The 16455-nt window shown below is 42.2% G+C and overlaps 1 protein-coding gene across 2 annotated transcripts in view; it reads right to left on the bottom strand.

Moving 5' to 3' along the window:
• LOC310791813 (integrin beta-1-like) overlaps positions 1–16455 on the bottom strand; it is a 54047-nt gene that overhangs the window by 16125 nt on the left and 21467 nt on the right. For both annotated transcript variants that reach the window (XM_083653488.1, XM_083653487.1), the window contains exons 2-12: positions 14685–14751; positions 13470–13555; positions 8063–8285; positions 7560–7730; positions 7197–7435; positions 6924–7079; positions 5061–5156; positions 4331–4420; positions 2812–2952; positions 2386–2588; positions 1329–1567 (exon numbers count right to left, since the gene is read on the bottom strand). In XM_083653488.1, coding sequence (XP_083509614.1) covers positions 1329–1567; positions 2386–2588; positions 2812–2952; positions 4331–4420; positions 5061–5156; positions 6924–7079; positions 7197–7435; positions 7560–7730; positions 8063–8285; positions 13470–13555; positions 14685–14751 — 1711 coding nt within the window. The remainder of the gene's footprint in view (positions 1–1328; positions 1568–2385; positions 2589–2811; positions 2953–4330; positions 4421–5060; positions 5157–6923; positions 7080–7196; positions 7436–7559; positions 7731–8062; positions 8286–13469; positions 13556–14684; positions 14752–16455) is intronic.

Below are 16455 nucleotides of genomic sequence, written 5' to 3' on the forward strand. Positions count from 1 at the left end.
GATAAGACCCATGACAAATAGACTGTTACAGTAGCCCAGGGGTTCCCAACCTTTTTTGGCTCGTGACCCGATTTTGACGTCACAAAAATCTAGGGACTCTAGACATTCAAATTCCGGTACAACGTCGATTATATAATCAGTGACATCGTCAGTGATGTCACATGTATGCTTCTTTTTCCCCTCAGAATTCTGACTTTAATCTCAAAATTCTGACTTTATTTTCAGAATTCCGCCTTTATTCTCAGAATCCTGATTTAAAGTTAAACATTTTCATAAAAAAGTCCTGTCCGATAGTGAGCCCATTGACACTGTTTGGATCTCACCTGCAATTACCACTCATCGCCATAGATGTCACCCAAGAGAACAAAACTGAAATCTTATAAATGATCACTTTCACTTTAAACTCAGAACTAAAAACAAACTAAAAAACCACAAGTGACCCTAATCATCTTTGTTAGTTTAAATTGTGTGTGGTGTAATTTTTTTTTCTTTTCTTTTCCAGGCGACCCTATTTGAATTTCAGGCGACCCCACTTAGGGCCGCGACCCTTAAGGCTACGTTCACACAGGGCAACCAAGCCTTGCCTACGCCTTGCCTTTACCCACGCTTTTAAATAGGCGTCCTTTTGGCTGTGTACACTGGGCGCCTGAGCGTGAACCTTGCGTGTACCCACGCCTCGCCTGACCTGCGCCGATTTTATCGTTTAGGCGTGAGTTCTATTTTCAAGCCGACTAGGCGCGTGAAGGCAGGCTTCTTCTGTCAAGCCACGAAGGAAAAACACGACAATATCCGTGGGAAATGGCAAAGTCAACTGAATTTCAAAATAAAATGGAGTTACTACAACAGTGTTGAGCAGAGAGAGAGAGAGAGATTGACGGGTGGCTATCACGTGGGGCTTTCTCCCCGTCGGCAAACAAATCAATAGCGACCGTAGGAGCAAGATGGACAATGTTGTTGTGCCAGCACATATTCTTGCAAGATTACCTCTCTAAAAAGTCAGACTATAGTCAGACCTGGTTATACATATCCAGCATCAATAGAACATTAAATATATCAGATTTATTTTACCTACCCATGATAATTAGGGACCACACGTGAAAAAATACAGTCGGGAGAGAGGAGAGGCGCTTGTGACTCGGCTCCAGGTTCAGCATGTAATAGGCGTGCGGTGTGATCGCAAAAGCGTGTAACAGGTTCACGCCCAGCTCAAGGTCTGCAGGCGTAGGCGTGGGTTGAGGCAAGGCAAGGCGTAGGTGCCCTGTGTGAACGTAGCGTAAGGTTGGGAACCACTAGCCCAATAAAACCAGGAGGCCAGTGACGAGCCTCACCTCCACAGAGCTTGTTGTTGGAGCGGTCGCAGTTGAAGTTGTCACACTCGCAGTACTTCCCGCTGTAGATCTCTGCAGGATTCTCCCTCTTCTTGCACTCGCAGGCACCGCAGACGCAGTCCCCGTTGTTGCTGCAGATGTCCGTGCCGTTGTCTTTGCGGCAGTTGGCGTCCAGGTCCTCTGTCCGTACGTCATCCTTGCTGCACTCGCAAACACGCCCGATGCGGCCCTCGTTACACCTGACAGAGCAAAAAGGAGTTCAACCGTTAAAAGTCATAATTGTTGACTTTTCTAATACATGTAATGTTTCCAGGTTGTTTAGACCAGTGGTTCTCAACTGGTGGGCGGGTTGCAGGGCATTTTGAGTGGGGTGCGTATGTGTGCATGAAAAGAAAAGTGTCTACTCCTTGAGGACACCGCTCTTTCAGAGGCTGTAGCGGACTCATTCTTAAAGCCAGAGTGAAGAAGTTTCATGTCACTATGGATTAATATTTAATCTCGTAGTGAGTATCCAATATCCAGAATCCATCGTTACCTGAAACGTCATTTTCGGAGTAAATCCCCACACCGAGTTACTTCCTTGTTTGCCTGTAAAGAGCCCTTCCACTGTACACAGTGCATGCGCTGTATGTCGCGCATGCCTAGCGGCAATGTTTAGAAAGTAATTCCGGCTATGTATTTATCTTAAAAAAAGATAATTTCTCGGCATTTGGATGAATATTTCATCTCGTGGCGAGTACCCGAAGCACAACATGTATTTTGGCGCTATTAGATCTGTGTTTTTGGTTATTTTGAATGGGTGTACCATTGGCCTCCATTGTAAGGTGATACTTAGTAACTTCACGACTGTAGCTCACTGTAGACTGCTCGGACAGTGACGGTAAAGGCATGGTGTACCTTGGTTATGTGTGGGGGATATGGCAAATGAGCTAAAAAGTGGCGTATCCCTTTAATGACTAAGGGAAAATGTGGGTCGTGGGGCTAGACCAGTTGAGAACCACTGGTTTAGACTCAAAAGAAGAAGGAGTGGGAAGTTAGCATGAGGAGCGGTATTTACTTGCAGGCTCCGCACTCGAAGATCCCGTTGCCTTCGTGGCACTTGGTACTGTTGGGCTCGCCTCCCTTGGAGCATTCACACTCGCAGATGAAGTTCAGCACAATCTCCACCTCCTCGGTGAAGCCCAGCGGCTTGATCTTAATGACCTCAGGCTTCCCATGTGACGGACACTTCTTGGACTCTATAGAAATCTCAAAGGACACCTGGGGAGGAGGGATAGTTTATTACTGAAGAGTTCATACTGACTGTTTTCAGACATGACTCCTGTGATATGTTCATGATTTCTTTCTTTGTTCATTTTAAGTTGAGATGTTATATCCAAAATCAAAATTTTGTCTCACCTCTACAGTACAGACTTTTCATCTCCTATCTCTGTTTCGTCATGTTTACGTGCAAATCAATAAATCTGAGAGGGATCTTCTCTACCTCGTCTCCGATGGAGATGTTGGAGCACTTTCTGCCGTTCTCTCCTGTTCCCACCACACCGTTCTTACAGATGGACTTGTAGGTGATGGAGACTCCCTCTGGCAGCTTGCCGTTCTCCAGAATGACCTCAGATGACAGAGACTAGCCGACAGAAAAGACAAACAGAAATACAACACTGAATACGCTTCCAGGCTTGGTTTTACAAGGAAACATTGCATTCATTTTTCTCTCCATTTCCTTTGGTTATTTTCACAAGACACTTATGAGCAGTGGATTTGTTGTTGCTCTTTCAGCAGTGTTGGCATTCCTCACTAAAACGTGGACAGGAAGGACATGTTTATACCGCCATGTGTGCCGCCTCTTGGAAATGTGAACAATTCTAACAAGCCATAATCTCTACATTACAAACTCCACCACCCCACACTATGAATGTAAAAAGGTTTAACACAGAGAGCTGATCTCTGTCTCGAGAATGCTTCAACTGATTAAGGATCTTGATAGAATTTGATAAAATGCGGTCAATCTTTTATTTAGTTAAAGCCCCAATCAGTCACTTTTTCACCTTAATATAACAGCTTTTTAGTCATTGAAGATGGTAGAGTGACTTGTAACAGGGAGAATGTCACCTCTATTGGTCACACACGGCCCTCCAAAGGCCTCTCCTGCGACTAAGCATTTTTGTGCCTGCGTCCCGGAGGCAGCATGCACGCATGCGCTGTACAGAGGAAGCGCTGTCTTCAGGAAAACAAGGAAGTAACTCGGTGCGGATTTACTACGGGAATGACGTTTCACTTAACTATGGATTATTATTTCATCACGTGGTGAGTACCTGATGTCACAACATGTACATAGAGCTTTCTGCCGCTGTGTTTTTTTACTTTGAACGGTGATATCGATACCGATGCTAATGCACCCAGAGGGCACAGTTTCTCCAATAGCAAAACTTGGAAAAGCTGCTGAATGGGGCTTTAAGATTCAAATAAATTCAGCCCACGAGCCCTCTTCCCTTTTGAGAGCTTATTTGAAAATGTTTCCTCTCTCTTTCATGTGATCTTTACTGTATTTTGCTTTTGTACAATGTTGTTATCTACGCAAAGGAGGTGATGTAGGCCTTGGTGGAGGTGCACTTATAGTTTATGTTGCTCTTGTTGCTGGGCAGGTACCCCTTAACAGATTTGTTCATTTAAAGTGACTACCTAGTTATATCAAATAAAAAGTACACTGTGAAGAAAAATAACCAAATTCCAAATCTCAAGGTATCCCTTAAACATAGAGACAGCCAGACATGTACAGTTTGACTTAAACATAGAGACAGCCAGACATGTACAGTTTGACTTAAACATAGAGACAGCCAGACATGTACAGTTTGACTTAAACATAGAGACAGCCAGACATGTACAGTTTGACTTAAACATAGAGACAGCCAGACATGTACAGTTTGACTTAAACATAGAGACAGCCAGACATGTACAGTTTGACTTAAACATAGAGACAGCCAGACATGTACAGTTTGACTCACATTGTAAGCATCAATAATGAGCTTGATCACATTGCTGGAGTTGGCGGACAGCGTGCCGACGGCTGACTTAGGAATCAGGTTTTTCAACTCCTGTGAGAGACAAAGCACCAACATCGACCAGGTTAATATCGCAGACCAACAGCTCAAACACCTCAGACAACATGAAACTATGTGAAACTATGTGAAACTGTGTGTGTGTGTGTGTGTGAAACTGTGTGTGTGTGTGTGTGTGTGTGTGTGTGTGTGTGTGTGTGCGTATCCCTTTAAGACCGCGAACCGCGTTAACGCGGTTCGCGGTCTTAAAGGGATACACACACACACGCATGCACACGCACACACGCACACACACACACACACACACTGTATATACATATCCTTAAAAACAGAACTGCTTTGTGAGGAAAGGTACGAATATGGTCCATCCATTTAAGAGAAAACGATACTGTGCTTTACTATAACTATCAATTCAATCAATTTGATAAGAGTAGCCATCAATTTCAAATGTGGAATATTTTTGAAATATAACTCTTTATTCGTTTTTGTATACAAAATATTAAACTGATCTTTCATAATCCAAGGCATGGATCCCATAAACTAATTTTAAATGGATTTGTGGCCTATTTTTTTAAAGAATATGATGTGAATTAAAGATAAAGTCAGGGAACAATTTCATAAAACAGGCTACTGGAATCTTATAAGGACAATCTAGAGAAGGGAATGCAAAGTTTACCTTGTAAACAGGCTGGAACTCCTCAGTGACTGCAAAGATGGTCTGAATGTTGTGATCGCTCAGTTTCTGGACCAGATGGGCGATGGATGGGTAGTCCTATCAAAGGATGCATCAACACAGGCAATAAATAGACAATCAAACACAAATAATAAAGTCAAGGCTGATATATGCCATATGATTGTTTGTAACTGAACGTAACCGATGTGCGTTTGAGTAATCAATCAATCAATTGTATATTGTGACTGGAAGGTTGCCAGGTTGAAGCCGAGTCTCTCCTACCAATTCTTGATTTGATATATAAACATAACATTGATTGATTGAGTTTGAATCCAAGACCATGTAGATAAATCTGGGTGTGATGAGAGAATGGGAAATGCTCTCCTCTCCCTCATCAACTAGCATCAACCTTCCTTTCAACAAGGTGTATTTAACAGTGTTGGGCAAGTTACTTTCAAAATGTAATATGCTACATATTACTAGTTACTTTAATTTGAAAGTAATAAGTTACTTTACAATATCACTTTCTGTGTAGAGTAACTCGTTGCTTATTGCACTACTTTTGCATTACTTTCACCAAAATAACAGCAGTAGCAGAATGACATCACCGCCACTGAACCATCCCGAAAAATAATTCCAGCTGTCTTGAAGTCAGTGTATCCTTTTCCTTAGTTACTGTCATCTATAGTGGTTATTTGCTTAAAAATAAACAATTTGATTAGGAAATGATTGTATCTTTATTTAAATGTGCTTTGATAATAATAAAAAAACAAACTCAATTACTGAAATCCCATTGGTAATAAGTTAAATTACTGAGTTACTGCTAAAAGTAATATATTACATGTAATATGTTACTTTTGTAATGAGTTACCCCCAACACTGGTATTAAAAAAAAATGCCGCACTGAAGCGCCTTGGTGACCAACAGTATGCATGTCTTTTAGTGGGTCAAGCAAGATGTCGCTGAAATAGAGCAGTCAATAGACTGAGGCCGTTTCTCAATACCAAGAATGCATTCTTGTTCCTGGGTTCTTGGGGAGAATGTTCTTGCTAGTCGTTCTTGGAAGAATGAACTTGCTAGGTCACAAGCACACATGACGCTGTTGGCAGTTTGAGACGATGCGTTCTTGAGGGTATTGCGCAATCCCGGCGCAGAGGCCGCCTGCAGTATTACACAAATAAAAAGCTCAGCTGATGTAGATGCAGCCAATTGTGCTCTGGAGCTTTTTGCCATTTTTCGCCATAAATGTTCGTAAAGTGGCACTTATTGAAACCTACTACCCTGCTTGTAGGCATCAAAAGTCATCAGAAATTAATTTAGTGATGAAATAAAACTTTAAATTGTAAAAAACTTTCCGGAGCTTATGGCGTCTTCTCTGCTGCGTTCTGCCTCTGCTTATGCCGAAATGCATGCTGGGATATCTGCCTTGCCAAGTTGACACAAGTCACCAACCAGAGCATCCTCGGTAAAGTGGGCGTGTCGAGAACACATCCGGGAATTTTAAGCGTTCTTGGCGAAATGTGAACTTGTATTGGAACAGTACTTGGGCTGCGACTGATGACGTTTCACAGGGACACAAGAACGCAAGAACACACAAGAACGCTTATTGAGAAACGGCCTGAGTCTATTGACAATCAGTCAATGAGTAGGGCATCTTGGTTTCCTGTCCTACACTATTGGATGAACTGATTAATGTCAGGTGTGCCTGAGCACTGTTGCTGTGACTGCAGCAGTCAGGCACACCTGACATTAATCCGTTCATCCAATAGTGTAGGACAGGAAACCAAGATGCCCTACTCATTTCAGGAAGTAGTGGAGTTGTGCAAGTAGTGTATTCTGCATGGATATAAAAAGGGTAGAACTAACGTAGTAGTGGCTCATGGTGTACATGTTGTTCTCCAGATGGCACTTGCCATCGTTGGGCAGGACGATGCCGCCCAGCTTGCCGTCTCCAGCAAAGTGGAAGCCGGCATCGGTGGAGAACACCAGAACACGCGTCACGTTCCTCCAGCCTATCTGCTCCTGGGACACAGAGACGGAGAGAGACACATTTTAACATTTGAGCCATTTAGCCGACACTCTTTCCCGTCTATGCAGTGCAACAGCAGAACAAGCTTTGCGAGCCTTGCTGATTCTCACCTCGCAGACGGCCACCTGCATGATGGCGTCGAAGCCGCCCTCCGGAGAGTCCAGGTTGCCTGAGATCTGCTGCTGACTGACCAGCCGGTTGAAGTCGTCGCCCTTGTCGGTCAGCTTCAGGACGTTCTTGTAGCTGAAGGGGCTGGTGCAGTTCTGGTTTCCCGTGCAGGGGTTGATGAGCCTGGCCGGTGTGGTGCTGATGTAAGGCATGACCGTCTTCTCCACAAAGGAGCCGAAACCTGTAGAGAACGATGGATTCAAGGGTTTCGGTACGAGTTGTGGGTAAAGAGGTTCGGTAACACCTTACATTGCAACGTTTCAACGTGCTCGGCATCTTTCATAAGGAAGATGAATCTCTCCTACCAATTCTGAAGTCTGAGGTGATCTCCTGCATTTCTCTCATGAGGTCGGTGCCCAGGTTCTTGACGTTCTCCAGATCGTCCTTCATGGAGAAGGAGAGGTCCATAAGGTAGTACAGGTCGATGGGGTAGTCCTCAGCACGCTTGAACTTCAGAGGGAATGTCTGGGGCTCACCTGGTAGAGAATTATGCCACCGTTTTTAAATGGTACTATACATCAATTTAATGCAACTGCAGCCAATGCACATTTCAGCTTACCCACACTTGATCTATTGACTCTCTCTCTCTCTCATCTTTCCCAATGGAGACTTCATACAGGAATAGTTTCTTAGTTTTAAACATCACCATTGATTGTGATTGGCTACACAAATACAATACTGTCTGAAATGTTTTTTTTTCTGCTTCTCTTCCCACGTAACATATTTGACCAGCCGTTTCTCTCTAATGACGGCAAAGCGTTCAAACAAAGTGAGAGGAAAGGTCGGGCTGCGGGTGGCGGGTGTTTACCAGATCGGAGTGTGAGGGTGAGTTTCTGCGGCTGGATCTGGGTGATCTGCTCGGGCTTCAGTTTCTCCGCCACGTCCTTCTTGCGGTTGGTGACAGGTTTGTCCAGGTCCACTATCGTGCTGCCACGGGGATTCTCGATTGTGGCTACGTTGCAGCTTCTTTTTTGCAGGGAGACAAGATCATCGCAGCGGGCCGACTTGGACTCGCCCTCATTGAGGAATTTCTGTGTGGTGAATGAGAGGATAGTGTAAGCCTTTTTTCCCCCACATAACTGAAGTCGTTTTACTGAATATTGCTTAGACTCCTCGGCTGGATCAACCCTGTGAGATGCTGCTTACAAGACCGTCTTCTAACCAGCAGGCCACCACGCCACTTCATCAAGTCTTTTTATAATACTGTGGTAATACTAATTTATTTAAATAGCATGATTATATTGTTAAGAAAGGTGCTATATACAGCTCAACAGTGACCGCCACTTTTTCTCAGCTCCCGTTCCGGAAGAGAATTCCCCATATTTTCTCCATAGACATTTTGAAAAATGTACGTACTTAATCGTGAGTGACCATAAAACATTTCACTTGGAGCAAAAACAAAAAATAAAACCGAAAAAAATCGAAATGGTGGAATCTAGGATGAAGTCAGGGGACGTTCTGACAAAACGAGGCCTCTGGCTTCAATCCAGTTTACGTCAACTGGCCTCAAAGTGTCTGGTGCCTGGGCCATTGTTCTCAGACAGGAGGAGGAAAGCAGAAGCAGATGAGGAGCAGGCCTGGCTAACAGTATACCCTTGATGCACATGATATCATACAGACAGTGGTGGAGACTGCAGAGCTCGCTTGAGACAATGAGCCAAGTCAAAACAGAAATAGCGCTCTGGCCTGACTCTTCAAAATCTCGTGAGCCAGGTCTGAAGACCGTGCATCAATTCCTTACACACATTTGAAAATTAAAATACCGTACGAATATAAAACCATGTATTGTCCGGAGCAGGAAATTCAGTTTGCAGGGGCCGTGACAGAAAATTGTGCTCGTCGTACACAAGAACATACCAACAACACTGAATGCATACATTAGATCAGTGGTTCTCAACGTGGAGTCCGGGGACCACAGGCGTCCTTGAGGGGGTTCCAGGAGTTCCCCACAAATTGATGAATTATTAAACTTCAGCATTATTTCATTTACAAGAAGTGAACACAATTAGATAATGTAAAAGAATAACTGTTTTGATCACAGTTTCACTGATCTCTCTCTACCTACAATACAGATAGTCATGGAATTCTGGACAAAAATAACAATGAAAATATTCTGAGATTTGGGTCCAACAGACAAATTCAAGTGGGGGTCCATGGCACTAATGCGAACTAAATTAGGTGTCCTTGATATGAAAAAGGTTGAGGTTACAGTGACTGCACTAGATAAACTGCAGCGCACAGTGAAATAATCAGTTTGGTCACAAAAGGAGATACACAATGTATTCAGCAGTGGGCAGCACACACTACAACATTCAGTGTTTCCCCTACCATTCTACAGGCCTGGCAGGCCCGCCAGGCCAACGATGCTCCCGCCAGGCCAGCAAAAAATTGAAAAAAAAAAAAAAAATCCTGCTCTCCCCAAAATTTCAATAAACCTTTATGGCATATAATTACAATTTACAATACAACAATACTGGTGTTGACAGTAATAGAAGATGCCAAATCAATCAAAACAATAAGCATTTTGCTTTTTGTCAACGTGTGTCGTTGCCTGGGAAACGCACATCCCATAATACAACGGTTCACATCGCAATCCCATAATAGTATGATGATACATGGGATGCCATTGCGAACATAAATGCCAACAGGCTAGCTAAAAGTTTAGGGTCGCCAGCGAGCGCCCCCCACCGTTGTGGTCGGGGTATGTTTCGAAATCCCTCCAGGCCTGAAATTTTTTCTAGGGGAAACACTGAATTCATATAGTTTCCGCACTTTCTGCAAATACAAGCAAGAGCAGAAGCAGAGGATGAAACGAGCAGTACTTAATTAAAATGACTACAAAACCATGAGTGTACTAAACATATCACATGTCACATGATTTCACAAGCTTTTCTCCAAACTTTTTTTTTCAAGCCTGGATGATAAAAAGTTGGAGTTTCTTCTGCAGTCTGTCAGAGAAGTTCAGGCAAGATTTAACAAGAAGGCTGCTCAGTCTTGACACACCCCAAACCAGTCATATTTGGTTACTACTCACTCAGTACTGACTCACATAACCTCAACTGTGTAATACTGTATAAAATGTGATACTCCACTGCTACTATTCATTCAGCAGTTGAATGTAGTGATGTGTGTATGTGTATGAATATAGGCTATGTTAGTGTGTGTGAGGAGATGAATGTGTCATACATACACACACACACACACAATGAGTTTCCTTTTCTAGCTTGTCCCCATTTTCAAAATGATTAATGTACTTACCGTAAATTCCGGACTATAAGCCGCGGCTTTTTTCCCGTTTTTTGGCCTTTTTTGCCCCCTGCGGCTTATATAACGGTGCGTCTTATCTATGGATTTTTTCCAAAAAAAAAAAAAAAATCTCTCTTTTTTAGCACTCTTTCTAACTATAAATCCACTTCTGTTTTAATTTCCTCTCTTGCCCTCTTTTAACAACATAACATAACATAACATAACACAACACAGGTAAGCAGAAAGAAAAAGAGAAGCAATCACGCCATGAATGAGGAAATGACTCACCTGCTGGAGGCTGGAGATACACCGCTTGGGCTAAACTTTTACTCCGTGAAACACTATCGATTAAGTCCGACATCGCTCAGAGGTTTTGAGCAGCTTGAAAACAAGTTTGAAAACGTGCAGAAGTCCATCCACTCACTCACTAAAGAAAATAATGCAACCGTGAAGAGTTTCACTCGTGTCCAGCCATCTGGCCGAGTTAGAGCCGAAGTCCCGAACACAGTGAGAAAACCTCCCGAAGCTGCTGCTGCTGCAGCGGGGTGCATATTGTCCGGCCAGCCGACCGAGAGGCATGCGAGCCGGGCACTATTAAACAGTTGGGGTGTGTGAGGTGGCTGGCTGTGGAGGTGGCGGTTTCTCCTCCTCCTCCTTTCTCCCGCACACCGGGCGCCTCGGCCACGTCCAGACCCCGGCCTGCCACCGAGGGCCATCTTCATCTGCCTACTCCGCTGGCCCGACCGTCAACTCATCCTCCAGGCTGCGGGGAAGAAGCCCCTCACCGTCCGCGTTGGTGCAACAGAAACGCGCAACATACAACAGCATCATCGAGTCAATGGATATCGCTTTGGCGTACTGTACCCAGCGAGACTCGTCATAACCAGACCGGACTATCTTTAGCACTCTTTCTAACTATAAATCCACTTCTGTTTTAATTTCCTCTCTTGCCCTCTTTTCACCACACCGCGGACACTGTGTGCACTGTAAAAAAAACAAAAAATACCACAATGTGTGATTTTGTCTGGGGATTAGTGACCTGACTTTTGTTTTGTTGAAATGTTAATAAATGGGAGCTTCCCCAAACAGCCATCCATTCCCGACAATCCCCTCTGTGCACGAAGCCTTACATATGGTAATTAAACATCAAAACACCCGCGGCTTATAGACCGGTGCGGCTTATAGAAGAAAAAAATAGTCACCTTTGAAGGTGCGGCTTATAGACCGGTGCGTCTTATAGTCCGGAATTTACGGTAATTCATTATATTGCATTTAAAATGTCATTATTTGTTTGATAGTATTGATGTATTTACTTATTTTTGAATGCATCCCACTGTATTTCACCCCCACATGGACCTGTAAAATTGCATAGAAACTAGGGCTGGGTTCAAAAAATCGATTCTCCGATTTTTAATCGATTTTCATTTTAATCCTTGATTATCGATTCATATGTCCAGAGATCGATTTTTTTTTTTATATATATTTTTTTTTACTAAACAGGCTAAAATATTGTGCTGTGTGTGGTAGTTGAAACATAGTTTCAAGTTGACGTTTAATTATGTTTGTAGTTGAAACAAAAACATAAATACTGTAGGCTACATGAATGGAAATGTTTGATCATTATTAATATCTGATCATTATTAATATCTACTTTTAGAAATTATATAGGCTGAAATCAAATCACTGTGCATAATTGTGAAAGTGTCTTAAATTGACAGATGAAAAGGCTGTTATTTACCCTTTGTCACCACGTGGTGAGTAAATATATGTGTAACTAAAACCATTAAAATTGACAACAGGTCTGCAACTTTTTTTCCCCGTGTATTAGGGGTGTCACGATACACTCAGTTCACGATACGATACGTATCACGATACTGGGTTCACGATAACGATACGATACGATACGATACGATTTTAACAATATTTTTTTTAAATTGAATAATGACAATATATGACTGGAAAAGTAGTATTTTATTTGAAATGCACAAATACAAAACAACCTGGCTGTTGTGGGAAATTGTTATTACAATAACAACTAGAAAAAACATGAGATTGGAGATAAGGCTTATCTTGAAATAGAATGAGTTACACGTCACTTAGATTTACTTTGAACTAAAAGGTTTCTCAGCAGTATAAATTCTCATTATGCATCTTCAGTTTTTCTTCAAACTCAAACAACAAGACTTTTCTTAATCTATTTTTTATGCATCTTCAGTTTTTCCTGTCAAGTAAACAGTTTTGCCAGAAACTCAATTGAATGGTTTCTCTCCTGTATAACTTCTCATGTGTCTCTTCAGAGACTTGTTCAACTGAACTACTTTCCACACATTGAACTTCAACAAACAAAGACGTTTCTTAGTCTATTTTTTGAAAAAAAAAAAAAAAAAAAAAAAAAAAAAAAAAATTGCGATATGAGATTTCATCTCAACGATACATATCGTGACGTTTTACTATCGCGAAATTTCGTGGGACGATATATTGTGACACCCCTACCGTGTATCTACTTGGCTGGTTGGAAACCCCTGTGTTACATAACTGGACAGTCATGTAATTCAGGGTACAGCTCAAAAACCACGTTTTGGTATCACTAACCAAATCAATATTGAAAATTGATCGAATCGGAATCGAATCGAATCGAATCGAAATTAATCGATTCGCAACCTTGTGAATCGGAATCGAATCGATTCTTGAAATTTGAACCAATACCCAGCTCTAATAGAAACTTATCTTTTTTTATTTGAGATTTGATAATTTTATATACAAGATGATGACTGGCTTCTCTGCTCCTCAGGCCTTCTTTGTGTGAAAAAAACGGAGGCCAAAATGATGTGACAGACATGAAAGCAAACTGAAAAAGTGACTCAAGTATCCCTCCTCCACAGGAAACTCCCACAGTTTAGCGTCTTCTAGATAAGAAGCTCATTCATAAGATAAAATAGTTGGGCGGCGGCTTTAACGAGTGAACTTACTTCGTCTGTGCACCATCCACACGACTCGGAGACTTGGATGCATTCCCCACATGACTGTGCGTTTGCATTGAAGCACTCGCTCCCCTCTGAAACAGACAGCATATGTGCGTTTAGCCCTGGGAACCCCGTATTCCTGTCAACTCGCTAATTGAATGCAGCCTCCCGTTTCTGGCTGCAAAACACTATGTCATGCTGACAAAACCTCCAGGCAGTGCATCAAGTCATGACAACACCATATAAACCTCCAGGCAGTGCATCAAGTCATGACATCACCATATAAACCTCCAGGCAGTGCATAAAGTGATGACATCAGCTCATAAAATAGCCTCGCACAGTAGGCCAACAGAATCCAGCGTCGTAAAACTAAGAAGGAGAAACGCAGACTGGAAGAGTAGAGAATGACTGAAAGCAAGGGAGCTTCTAGTATGTGTCCTGTATTATGCGTTAAGGCTGGCTTTACACGGTGAAACTTTCACGCAACTAGTTGCAGGTTGCAAATTGCATGAAACATAATTTGCGTGCAACTTGACATTTACACAAAGCAATCGTTTGTTTCACTAAAACAATTAGTAGCTAGCTAGATTGGTAATGTTTCATCTGTCATATTGTTTTTCCTTTTCTCTCTCTTGCTACAGTAGATTACTGCATCAAGTGGGGAGTGTCATTCATTCATTGTAACTTGCATCTTTGTATCTTATTTTGTATCATTTTCTATCTGGACATAATATTAATTTGGACGTGTTATTGTATCAGGTTTTCTTCTGCCACTGGCTGGCTACTTTCTTTCATTATGGCTGTCCCAGAGAATAGGAAGAGAGTCATGAGTGCATTAATAGCCTACTTATCAGGGTTTTGATTGGCTGTTGCATGAAACTAGTTTCACAAAGTTGAGTTTTGCATCTGTTGCAGTTTCAGACAAGTTTCCAAAGTGCGTTGCAGAGGGCTTTAAACCATGCAAATCATTTGCAACTTAGTTTCACCTCAGTTTCAACCAACTAAAGTTGCGTGAAAGTTTCACCGTGTAAAGAAAACATAAAACTTAAGTTATGTTTATGTATTTCCCGTGTGCAACAATTGGGTGTCATACTTGGCCCAATGCAGAGAGAATGACAACTCCTAACTACTGAAAAGAAATAAATCTGAAGTTTAACAGTGAATACTGAGTGAGTGAACAGATATTTCATAGTTAAAAAATGCATGCATCCTGCATCTTACCTTTCTGTGCCCCGCTGTCACCAAGGACCGTTAATAACGTTGCTATCAAAAGTAGCCGTAAATCCATCTGTACCAAGACAAACACAGAAAGCAGAGAGGGCTTAGTCAAACAGAGGGGAACGTGCAGCAAATACAGCATATAGAAATACATTTAGATCAGACACTCTCATCCAAGAGTCACTTACAATGAGAGTGCAACAGCAAAAACAAAAGAAGAAGAAAAAGATAAAATAAAATATTAGATAAATAAATAAGTACATTACTGATGAAGGCCATGTAACTGAAAACTGTGTGTGTGTGTGTGTGTGTGTGTGTGTGCGTGTGCGTGTGCGTGCGCGTGAATATGTATTTGGTTGTGGTTACAAAAGTTAAAATGTGGTATAGTGAGTCTTAGCATTTCCAAAACAAACACAATGTTTGCCATGATGCCTCTTTCATGGCCTGGTCTCTTTAAAGTCGATTTCTAAACAAAATTTCAATGTCATTATCTGGGTAAATACAGGGGAATAAAATCTTCTCTTGTTTTATCTATCTTCCTGCTGCCTACCATGCCATATTTCATCGAGGATCTTTCAAGAAGTTGTGGCAAAATACTTCAGCTACTGTTAGACAGAGATGCTCACAAGTCATTCTTTTCAAGTCCAAGTCAAGTCTCAAGTCTTCTTTGAGCTAGAGTCCAAGTCAAGTCTTTTAGCTATAGTCTAAGCCAAGTCTCAAGTCTTTAGTCACAAGTCCAAGTCAAGTCTCAAGTCCCTATGGAACGGATAAGCATTCTATCATCTGCTGGATGCATCCGGTCTGCTTAGAACACTGTACAGCTAAAATAAACTAAGGAATTCAAAGCATGTCCTCAATCCTTTATTGATGAGCTGACATTAGTAGTAGCAGACATTTCCTTAATGTTAATGCACACACAAAAAAGTTAATTAAAATAAAGATTGTTCACAAATCTCAAGTCCAAGTCAAGTCTCAAGTCTTTGAGGGCAAGTCTCAAGTCAAGTCTCAAATCGCTGTGTGTCTGTGTGTGACTTAAGTGCGACTCTCAAGTCCCCATCTCTGCTGTTAGGTGGCAGAGAGGAGGAGCCATCCATTTAGCCGATTCCAAATATGGAGGAATTACTAGGCCATGTTCAGCTGGCATCAGTCCCTCAAAACGACCACAAACCACCATGCTACATTACTTTCTGACTGCCGTCGCAAGCTGAGTGTCTCTACAGGGCATCTTCAGCTAAGACTCCACACCAGAGAGGCAGTAGGTGAAGAGGCACACCTCAACGTATTTACACTTACTAAGCTGTTTAGTTTGATCCACATTTACTTCCAATGAGTCCAACAGCACAGCAGACAATGATTGATTGGAACAGAACAGCAGTCGTACAAAAATGGCCAACATTTCCAACAACAGCCGACAGTAGGGATGCTGCAAAGCAGAGAAGGAAGGTTGAGAAGTAGTGGTGGCTTTTTTAAGCGGTCCTCTGTTGCCTGCCCCTAACACACACAGCTGCCAACAAGCATGCATCACTCGTGCACAATGCCAAAAACACAACTAAATAAGGAGTCAAGACTGGAATCATCGATATGGCTGAAAATGGTCTATTTCAATACTGTCCAATATTGTGAATTTTGCATAACAACAACTTGGAAACAGCCTGTGCGGTGAGCCAACATTCCTATGAAGCTAGGTCTGTACTCTGTGCAGACAAACCTCCAGACAAGGCCACAACTCCATAACAGAAAACAGAGAGAAGAGGTACAGAGTGTTCACGTTTAC

This window comes from Poromitra crassiceps, assembly GCF_964638095.1.
Source record: "Poromitra crassiceps genome assembly, chromosome: 17".
NCBI lineage: Eukaryota > Metazoa > Chordata > Actinopteri > Beryciformes > Melamphaidae > Poromitra > Poromitra crassiceps.